Source organism: Notolabrus celidotus, chromosome 8 (genome assembly GCF_009762535.1).
Source record: "Notolabrus celidotus isolate fNotCel1 chromosome 8, fNotCel1.pri, whole genome shotgun sequence".
Taxonomy (NCBI): Eukaryota; Metazoa; Chordata; class Actinopteri; order Labriformes; family Labridae; genus Notolabrus; species Notolabrus celidotus.
Window position 1 is genome coordinate 37,299,941 of NC_048279.1, and position 11,236 is coordinate 37,311,176.

The following is an 11,236-nucleotide window of genomic DNA, read 5'->3' on the forward strand; positions in this document are numbered from 1 at the left end:
AGAAGAAGAAGAAGAAGAAGAAGAAGAAGAAGAAGAAGAAGAAGAAGAAGAAGAAGAAGAAGAAGAAGAAGAACGGTCACGTGATGCACCCTGTGACGTACCACGTGACGCAGTGGGCCGGTGCGGAAGTGAACTTGAAGTAAACAGCTGCAGAGAGAGAAGCGGGTCTGTGTTCATGATCAGATCAGTTTAAGGATCCACAGAGACTCCTCTACCCCCCGGTGTGTCTCTGAGTGTCTCTGTTTGTCTCACAGGATGGAGAAGAAGACTTTTTTAACGCTGTTTGTAGTTTTAGTCATCTCTCAGGTGAACTGCAGAAACTCCTCTACACTGAAAACACGCAAAAAGGCTCAGGTGAGACCTTCACGTTACACGGCTCCTGTTTAAATTCCTGTTTAGACTCATGTTTAAACTCCTGTTTAAATCCTGGTTATACTCATGTTTAAATCATGTTTAAACTCCTGTTTAAATCATATTTAAACTCCTGTTTAAATCATGTTTAAATCATGTTTAAATCATGTTTAAACTCCTGTTTAAATCATGTTTAAACTCCTGTTTAAACTCCTGTTTAAATCATGTTTAAACTCCTGTTTAAATCATGTTTAAACTCCTGTTTAAACTCCTGTTTAAATCATGTTTAAACTCCTGTTTAAACTCCTGTTTAAACTCCTGTTTAAATCATGTTTAAACTCCTGTTTAAATCATGTTTAAATCCTGTTTAAATCATGTTTAAACTCCTGTTTAAATCCTGTTTAAATCCTGGTTAGACTCATGTTTAAATCCTGTTTAAATCATGTTTAGACTCCTGTTTAAATCATGTTTAAACTCCTGTTTAAATCCTGTTTAAATCATGTTTAAACTCCTGTTTAAATCCTGTTTAAATCATGTTTAAACTCCTGTTTAAATCCTGTTTAAACTCCTGTTTAAATCATGTTTAAACTCCTGTTTAAACTCCTGTTTAAATCATGTTTAACGACCTGTTTAAATCATGTTTAAACTCCTGTTTAAATCATGTTTAAACTCCTGTTTAAATCCTGTTTAAACTCCTGTTTAAATCATGTTTAAACTCCTGTTTAAACTCCTGTTTAAATCATGTTTAACGACCTGTTTAAATCATGTTTAAACTCCTGTTTAAATCCTGTTTAGACTCCTGTGTAGGCTGCTATATAAACATGTTGACCATAAATCAGAGACTTCTTCAGAAACTGTGATTTAAAGAGGTCACTGTGTCTGTAGATCTCGAGGTCATAGTCCTGATGCATCTTTATTAACTGATTACTACTTTAATCTCAGATTAATCTCAGATTAAAGAAGTGATCAGTTAATAAAGATGCATCATGATTTGGTTTCCCTGATCAGTGATTAATCTGAGATTAATCTCAGATTAATCTGAGATTAATCTGAGATTAATCTGAGATTAATCACTAATCAGGGAGATTAAATCATGATGCATCTTTATTCAGGAACACCATTGAAATGTCCTGCTCTGAATTCTAAATGTGATGTGTCTTAATATCCTTCTGTCCTGAGGAGGATTATGGACTCTGAAAATGATTTCAGGTATTAATCCCAGGAGAAATAAAATCCTGCGTCCGTTAAAATGAAATGTAAGAACTGGACGGGAGCGTTCGGGTCTCTCTGAAGCTCTTTGGATTGTTGTAAATGTTTTGTGGGGCGGACTCTGACGTGAACTCTGCGTGTTTTTGCAGATTTTGGGGTTCGACTGGAAGAACTGCGGGCAGCCCGATGCTCCAGCTGTGCTGAAGTCTCTGAAAGTGTCTCCAGACCCGATCTCAATCCCTGGAGACCTGACAGCCTCGGCCTCAGGATCCACGTCTGTAGAGCTGGCCTCTCCTCTCTCTGTGAGTGCTGCAACCCAGTCCTCTTTAACAGAGACAGGATCTGCAGGGTTTCAGGGGGGGACATCTCAGCTGAGTCTACCGTCAAGTCTTAATGACAGATCTGTGGGCGCTCGGTTTCACTAGGAGGTCCCCGTCCATAATCAAAGTCTGTCCCCTTCATGTGCGTGTTCTTCCTGTTTATGCTGCTAACTTAACTTAAGGTGTCTGATAATGTTACTGAAATACTGAAACACTGAAATACTGAAACACTGAAACACTGAAATACTGAAACACTGAAATACTGAAACACTGAAACACTGAAACACTAAAACACTGAAACACTGAAATACTGAAATACTGAAACACTGAAATACTGAAACACTGAAACACTGAAATACTGAAACACTGAAACACTGAAACACTGAAACACTGAAACACTGAAACACTGAAACACTGAAATACTGAAACACTGAAACACTGAAATACTGAAACACTGAAATACTGAAACACTGAAACACTGAAGCACTGAAACACTGAAATACTGAAATACTGAAATACTGAAACACTGAAACTCTGAAACACTGAAATACTGAAATACTGAAATACTGAAACACTGAAATACTGAAACACTGAAACACTGAAGCACTGAAACACTGAAACACTGAAACACTGAAATACTGAAGCACTGAAACACTGAAATACTGAAATACTGAAATACTGAAATACTGAAACACTGAAGCACTGAAACACTGAAGCACTGAAACACTGAAACACTGAAACACTGAAATACTGAAACACTGAAATACTGAAACACTGAAACACTGAAATACTGAAACACTGAAACACTGAAATACTGAAACACTGAAATACTGAAACACTGAAACACTGAAACACTGAAATACTGAAGCACTGAGACACTGAAATACTGAAATACTGAAATACTGAAACACTGAAACACTGAAATACTGAAACACTGAAATACTGAAATACTGAAACACTGAAACACTGAAACACTGAAACACTGAAATACTGAAACACTGAAACACTGAAACACTGAAATACTGAAACACTGAAATACTGAAACACTGAAACACTGAAACACTGAAACACTGAAATACTGAAACACTGAAATACTGAAACACTGAAATACTGAAATACTGAAACACTGAAATACTGAAACACTGAAACACTGAAATACTGAAACACTGAAATACTGAAACACTGAAACACTGAAATACTGAAGCACTGAAATACTGAAACACTGAAATACTGAAACACTGAAATACTGAGAATGATTCAGGACACTGAGAAAAAAAGTTTTGGAGGGCAGGCGACAAAAAATAAAATATTTTTGAAAGTGAAATCTTTTTCATAATAAACCTAGAATCAGAAATCTGGATTTATTCTTAGATTTCTAAATTTAATCTCATAATTCTGACTTTAATTTCAGAATTAATCTGAGAATTAAAATAAAAAACACTCCTTCCAAAGTATGTGTTTTCAGTGGCTCTGATCCTCTCCTGTTCAGGAGGATGTGTAGAAAGAGGAAGACTCGTTTTGTAACCAGTCAGGCGTTACATCGCTCTCTTCAGAGCCTCCAGACTTTACAGACCCGGTGTAGAGATACAGTGATCTGTGATTAATCTGTATCCTGTGACTGGTGTCGGTATCAAATCTGGCTCTCCTCCTGAGAGACCGGCATTAGTGCAAAATCTGCTGGTGCAAGTATGATGGCTCAGTTCAGTTAATCTGTGGTTGGGTGCTGGGGGAGGAAGATGTTTGGATCTGCACAGTATTTATGTAACATGCAGTAACACACTAACGAGTCGAGACATGAAGCTCGTGTGTTCTGAGAGGCAGGAAGTCCAGTTTTAGAGATCATGCACAAACAAGCAGGTCTTAGAGAAGCTGACTGAAGAAATGGATCCAGATATAGGACGCTTAGAGACTCTGGGTGTACTCTGAGCAGTTGTTCCAGTTTTACAGATAAGGAAACAGACTTATTAGAGAGCAACAAACAGGCCTGTCTGGACCTGCTGCTGATCCTGTGAGCTCCATGTGAGCTGGTCAGGCTGAGCTCTCACTCTGACTGAGGGAAACTCTCCTCTCTGTCTTCAGATTCAGAGTCCTTCAGATTCAGAGTCCTCTGTCTTTGAGAGCTGGTCAGATTGGAGGAACGCTCAGTTCCCCTCTGCGGTTTGTTGATCTCAGCGCTCGGCAGCAGAAGTAGTTTTATGAACAGGGAAAGATAACAAACCTCCTGACTCTGCAGGTTGAGCTGTTTGTTTTTGATCACATGTGGAGGTTACAAGGTGTAACACTTTAAACTGACCCACTGCTCCGGGAAGCTTTGGCCTCTGTTCTGTATCGTAACACCGTCATGAGATGTTCAGGGTCTCAGTGCAGGACACATCAGATCCTGACTCTCTGATCGCATGAAGCACAGATAATGTTGGACTGTTAGCAGATTCTCTCCCTGCAGGTTAGTTTAAGTTACATACAGATCATTTCTCTCTCTTACATCCAGATGTCATGAAGCAGCAGATTCAGAACAGCTCAGCAGCATTAGTTCTCACTTCCTGCTGCAGAAGTCGGAGACAGCAGATAACAGTGATGCCCCCTCCAGCAGAGTAAACACACAGCAGTGTGAGTGAGGACAAATCTCACTGCTGTCTGATGCACTCTGTGTCATTGTGTCACAAGTTAATTTGACAGAAGCGTGACCTGAATCAGTCTGCAGACCAGATCTTTGTCTGAAATATTCACAGCATGCTGGACGATGATGAAATTAAAGGGTTTGGAATCCACTCCTCAAAGGGATCCTGTTTTTCCTCCAGGAGCTGCTGAATGTTCCAAAATCAGATATGACGAGTCTCTGAGTCTGTCAGAGGATCCAGCCTCAGTCCTCCTGAACGTTAACGTCTACAAGCCTTCACATGTCTTTATTTTCTAAATCAAACTACCGGAGCTACGGCGAGCTACGGCAAGCTATGACGAGCTACGACGAGCTACAGCGAGCTACGGCGAGCTACGACGAGCTACGGCGAGCTACGACGAGCTACGACGAGCTACGACGAGCTACGGCGAGCTACGGCGAGCTACGACGAGCTACGACGAGCTACGGCGAGCTACGACGAGCTACGGCGAGCTATGGCGAGCTACGACGAGCTACGACGAGCTACGACGAGCTACACCAAACTACGCCGAGCTACGAAGAGCTACGGCAAGCTACGACGAGCTACGACGAGCTACGGCGAGCTACGGCAAGCTACGACGAGCTACGACGAGCTACACCAAACTACGCCGAGCTACGAAGAGCTACGGCAAGCTACGACGAGCTACACCAAACTACGCCGAGCTACGAAGAGCTACGGCAAGCTACGACAAGCTACGGCGAGCTACGACGAGCTACGGCGAGCTATGGCGAGCTACGGCAAGCTACGACGAGCTACGACGAGCTACACCAAACTACGCCGAGCTACGAAGAGCTACGGCAAGCTACGACGAGCTACACCAAACTACGCCGAGCTACGAAGAGCTACGGCAAGCTACGACAAGCTACGACGAGCTACACCAAACTACGCCGAGCTACGACGAGCTACACCAAACTACGCCGAGCTACAGCGAGCTACGACGAGCTACACCAAACTACGGCGAGCTACGACGAGCTACGCCAAACCACGCCGAGCTATGCCGAGCTACACCAAACCACACCGAGCTACGTCGAGCTACGCCAAACCACGTCGAGCTACGTCGAGCTACGCCAAACCACGCCGAGCTACGTCGAGCTACGCCAAACCACGCCGAGCTACGTCGAGCTACGCTAAAAACCACGCCGAGCTACGTCGAGCTACGCCAAACCACGCCAAGCTACGTCAAGCTACGCCAAACCACGCCGAGCTACGCCGAGCTACACCAAACCACGGCGAGCTACGCAGAGCTACGCCAAACCACGGCGAGCTACGCAGAGCTACGTCAAGCTACGTGACGACACCTGTCATCTGTGGTTGCTACAGCTCCCTCTAGTGGCGTGTGGCGGCTCTACAGCCAGACGCAACATATGGCTCCATTATCAGCCCTACACTATTAAAACTTGACATGCTCAACAACGTGCACGTCCCACCCTGACAGAGACGCCCTGACTTCAGGTTTTTACTTTAGCCTTGGCTCTGGCTGTCTTTGCTCGTACCTCTTTAGTCTTTCAGAGACCTGGCACCCCCCGGAGTCCACCACGCTACCCATGTGAGGACTTGGTGTCCTCCTTTCCTTTGTTGGAGGGAATAAGTAACCTCAGTTTTATGATGCAGTCTTTCTTCTGAAGCTTAAACATTAACTGAATCTAATCCAGATGTGAGAGCCCCGTCCAGGTGTTCCCCTCAGGAGCAGGTAAAGTGAGGAGTGTTTGCACAGACGTCATCGTGCAGAGGAACACGTTTCAAACAGAGACTGAGACAGAGCGCTGAATGTGACCTCTGAGCGTGGTTTAATATAAAGTCTGTTATTACCACATGTTATAAAGCCACTGATCAGGATGTCCTGGGTTTCTAAAGGTCAGCTGCTTCCTCATCGATGTCAGTAATGACTTCCTCAAAGCTCGCCCAGAGTCTCCACTTTGAAACCTCGTCTGTTTCAGATCTCCTTTCCCACTCCGTGTTCTTTTACTTCTTTATTTCACTGCACCTTGTTCTGTGTGCGTGTTTCTATCTCTTAAACCTTTATGATAATATGTTGTCATGATGCAGATGATCCATCCTGTTTTAAATCTTTCATGTGATCATTTCTGTCGTTAGTTTTAGTCGTATACGTGAGGAAAGGTAACGCGTGTGACTGTAACCTACATCTCCTCCCCCGCAGCTGAACGTGACCCTGGAGAAGGAGGTGGCGGGTTTCTGGGTGAAGATCCCGTGTTTGGAGGAGTTGGGAAGCTGTCACTACAAGGACGCTTGTGATCTCCTGAACCAGGTGATCCCTCCGGGTCAGGACTGTCCTGAGCCGCTGCCCACCTACGGACTGCCCTGCCACTGCCCCTTCAAAGCCGTGAGTCTTTACTCTTCCTTCACGCCAAGACACCCAACTGCGCATTTCAAAATAATGTCACAAAGTGTTGAACCGGGTTTCAAACTTCTCAGGAGAGCTACATGTGGGAGTAAAGATGAACCATGGGAGGTAAAGCTAATAATCCCGCCCCACGAGGACAAAACATGACGTCCAAAGAACGTTATCTAGAGAAGAAGAACTCCTCCTGATCCATAACTTCCTTCTCTCTGACAAACTTTACCAGCAGCGCTCTGAACACAGTGAGGGGGAGGGGCTGAACACAGTGAGGGGGAGGGGCTGAACAGAGTGAGGGGGAGGGGCTGAACACAGTGAGGGGGAGGGGCTGAACAGAGTGAGGGGGAGGGGCTGAACAGAGTGAGGGGGAGGGGCTGAACAGAGTGAGGGGGAGGAGCTGAACAGAGTGAGGGGGAGGGGCTGAACAGAGTGAGGGGTAGGGGCTGAACACAGTGAGGGGGAGGGGCTGAACAGAGTGAGGGGGAGGGGCTGAACACAGTGAGGGGGAGGAGCTGAACAGAGTGAGGGGGAGGGGCTGAACAGAGTGAGGGGGAGGGGCTGAACAGAGTGAGGGGGAGGGGCTGAACAGAGTGAGGGGTAGGGGCTGAACACAGTGAGGAGGAGGAGCTGAACAGAATGAGGGGGAGGGGCTGAACACAGTGAGGGGGAGGGGCTGAACAGAGTGAGGGGGAGGAGCTGAACAGAGTGAGGGGGAGGGGCTGAACAGAGTGAGGGGGAGGAGCTGAACAGAGTGAGGGGGAGGTACTGAACACAGTGAGACGTCCAAAGAACGTTATCTAGAGAAGAAGAACTCCTCCTGATCCATAACTTCCTTCTCTCTGACAAACTTTACCAGCAGCGCTCTGAACACAGTGAGGGGGAGGGGCTGAACACAGTGAGGGGGAGGGGCTGAACACAGTGAGGGGGAGGGGCTGAACAGAGTGAGGGGGAGGGGCTGAACACAGTGAGGGGGAGGGGCTGAACAGAGTGAGGGGGAGGGGCTGAACACAGTGAGGGGGAGGGGCTGAACACAGTGAGGGGGAGGGGCTGAACAGAGTGAGGGGGAGGGGCTGAACACAGTGAGGGGGAGGGGCTGAACAGAGTGAGGGGGAGGGGCTGAACACAGTGAGGGGGAGGGGCTGAATACAGTGAGGGGGAGGGGCCAATAACCATATGGCGTCTTTCACGACAAAAATCCAACCTGACATGAAAATCCAGTCTGAGGAAATAACCAACCTTTCTGCTGATGATGTCATTTCACTTTGGAGGTCATGAAGAGGCATCAGTATGAAACAAGTTCAAAGCTCTGCATAGTGGGCGCCACTGGTCTAAGGGGTCTTAGAGCGCCCCATATACAGAGGCCTTAGTTCTCGTCGCAGAGGTCGAAAGTTCAATTCCACCTTTGATAATTTCCTGCCTGTCCTCCCCCTCTCTCTATTCCCCCTCTCTCTATTCCCCCTCTCTCTATTCTCCCTCTCTCTAATCCCCCTCTCTCTATTCCCCCTCTCTCTATTCTCCCTCTCTCTAATCCCCCTCTCTCTAATCCCCCTCTCTCTAATCCCCCTCTCTCTAATCCCCCTCTCTCTAATCCCCCTCTCTCTAATCCCCCTCTCTCTAATCCCCCTCTCTCTATTCCCCCTCTCTCTATTCCCCCTCTCTCTAATCCCCCTCTCTCTATTCCCCCTCTCTCTAATCCCCCTCTCTCTATTCCCCCTTTCTCTATTCCCCCTCTCTCTAATCCCCCTCTCTCTAATCCCCCTCTCTCTAATCCCCCTCTCTCTATTCCCCCTCTCTCTATTCTCCCTCTCTCTAATCCCCCTCTCTCTAATCCCCCTCTCTCTATTCCCCCTCTCTCTATTCCCCCTCTCTCTAATCCCCCTCTCTCTAATCCCCCTCTCTCTAATCCCCCTCTCTCTATTCCCCCTCTCTCTATTCCCCCTCTCTCTAATCCCCCTCTCTCTATTCCCCCTCTCTCTAATCCCCCTCTCTCTATTCCCCCTCTCTCTATTCTCCCTCTCTCTATTCCCCCTCTCTCTATTCCCCCTCTCTCTAATCCCCCTCTCTCTATTCCCCCTCTCTCTATTCCCCCTCTCTCTAATCCCCCTCTCTCTATTCCCCCTCTCTCTATTCCCCCTCTCTCTAATCCCCCTCTCTCTATTCCCCCTCTCTCTAATCCCCCTCTCTCCATTCCCCCTCATGTCCTGTCTGTCTTCAGCTGTCCGGTCCATTAAAGACTAAATGCCTGATATATAACTTTAAATAAAATAAATGTGCACAAGAGTCTTTAGAGATTGGGTAGAGGTCTGCAGAACCCCTGTGCTGGACTCATGGTCCAGATTAAAGACTGTAGATCAGTAGACTGTTATAATAACAGAGTCTGCACATCCTGCACGCAGTAACCAGAGCGTCTCCTGTGTGTGTGTGTGTGTGTGTGTGTGTGTCTCATGTGTGTGCGTGTGTGTGTGTGTTTGTGTGTGTGTGTGTGTGTGTGTGTGCGTGTGCGTGTGCGTGTGCGTGTGTGTCCTGTGGGTTTGTGCGTGTGTGTGTGTGTGTCCTGTGTGTGTCCTGTGTGTGTGTCCTGCGTGTGTGTGTGTCTTGTTTGTGTGTCTCCTGTGTGTGTGTGTGTGTGTGTGCGTGTGCGTGTGTGTGTGTTTGTCCTGTGTGTTTGTGCGTGTGTGTGTGTGTGTCCTGTGTGTGTGTGTCCTCAGGGCTCGTACTCTCTGCCTGAGTCTGACTTCTACCTCCCCGACATGGACCTGCCCTACTGGCTGACGAACGGGCACTACCGCGTGCAGGGCGTACTGGGCAGCCAGGGCCAGGAGCTGGGCTGCCTCAAGATCGCTCTCGCCCTTCACTCCGACTGATAGGACTCCGACTGATCGGACTTTGAGAGCGGACGGGGAGGTTTCAGGAGGATTCAGGAGGTTTCAGGAGGTTTCAGGAGGATTCAGGAGGATTCAGGAGGATTCAGGAGGATTCAGGAGGTTTCAGGAGGTTTCAGGAGGATTCAGGAGGTTTCAGGAGGATTCAGGAGGTTTCAGGAGGATTCAGGAGGATTCAGGAGGATTCAGGAGGTTTCAGGAGGATTCAGGAGGATTCAGGAGGTTTCAGGAGGTTTCAGGGGGTTTCAGGAGTTTGTCTATTTGCACGTAAACAAAGTTGAAAATTGGGAAATGAAAGCAGAAGTTGCACAGAGCCCTGAGATTTATGAACCTCACTGAGGTCAGTGAAAGTGACTTGAATTTGATCAGTTCCACTTCACGACAGTTTGGGATTTTAATTGGTTAAAGAGAGAAACGGGCGTCAATAAGCAGCACAGTGACCTCTGCTGGCTGAACTGGAAACTACAGAAGTCTCAGACAAAAGAGAGATCTGTCGGACGTGTTCCTCTCCTTTACGACTGAAAGAACCTCTTGATGAAATATTCTTTCTGATGTTTTCTACCTTTTTATATTTTCTGCATAATTCAGAAAGATGAATTTCAAACCTTTGAAATCTTTCTGAGTTACGTTTCCACTCGTGCAGCAGCCTGAGGGGGAAACATGCAGCATGATGACTGAGCTTCTTTCTGTGTTTGAGTTCATGTTTTTAAAATGTGAAACAGGTTTAATACTTTTTCACTTTTCTTTCGTTTCACAAATAATTAAACCTTTAAAGCAACTTAAAATGACACAAACACATTCTTCTTCAGGGTGCGGGTACATCTGAAGTATTTCTGACTTTAATATGTGAAACATTGATTAAAGTTAAGGTACAATAATCTTTTTTGTAAAGATTTTAATCCTTCTTTTTCCTGCAGAGATCATTAAACACTCAAAGCTTCCAGTTCTTGAAATTAAAGAGAGTTTTTCTGCTTGAAATGATGAAACGAAGCTGAAGCAAAGTGCAACGACAGAGATCAGCCAGGAGGGGGAGATCTTTGTCCCGTCTGAATGTACTGTAGAAGCACAGAGCACAGCTTCACCAGCTTCACCAGCTTCACCAGCAACTCTGCACGCTGTCTAACGTTCATAAATATATATTTGATATCAACATTTCCATCGTAGACCCTAAACCTGCGATTTATCAAGAGGTCCCAAACACTGAGCAATAATCAGAGACGATGGATAAAACCACTCTTTAAATAGTTTTTAAATATTAAAGCCTTTTATACATCCTGTCTTTTTAATGCTGATTTATGTCACTCCTTTCTTTTTGTTAATCTCTGATAATTATTGTATTTTGTTTGAACTGGGATTTTTGTTTCAGAGTTTTCAGCTCTGCAGGGAATTAAGCTCTTCTCTTCTCTTTGACGTGTTTCTGATCTGATTTGATTTTTCATTATTATATCTGTCTTTTTATGA

At 45.8% G+C, this 11,236-nt stretch overlaps 1 protein-coding gene across 1 annotated transcript in view; it reads left to right on the plus strand.

Annotated features, from left to right (window-relative positions):
• Nucleotides 1–61: 61 nt before the first annotated feature.
• gm2a (GM2 ganglioside activator) overlaps nucleotides 62–11,236 on the plus strand; it is an 11,370-nt gene continuing 195 nt past the window's right edge. Inside the window, exons 1-4 of the mRNA XM_034690607.1 lie at nucleotides 62–354; nucleotides 1,710–1,862; nucleotides 6,696–6,878; nucleotides 9,602–11,236. The exon at nucleotides 9,602–11,236 is cut by the window's right edge and continues 195 nt beyond it. Of these exons, the coding sequence (XP_034546498.1) occupies nucleotides 256–354; nucleotides 1,710–1,862; nucleotides 6,696–6,878; nucleotides 9,602–9,757 (591 nt within the window). The 5' untranslated portion in view covers nucleotides 62–255 and the 3' untranslated portion in view covers nucleotides 9,758–11,236. The remainder of the gene's footprint in view (nucleotides 355–1,709; nucleotides 1,863–6,695; nucleotides 6,879–9,601) is intronic.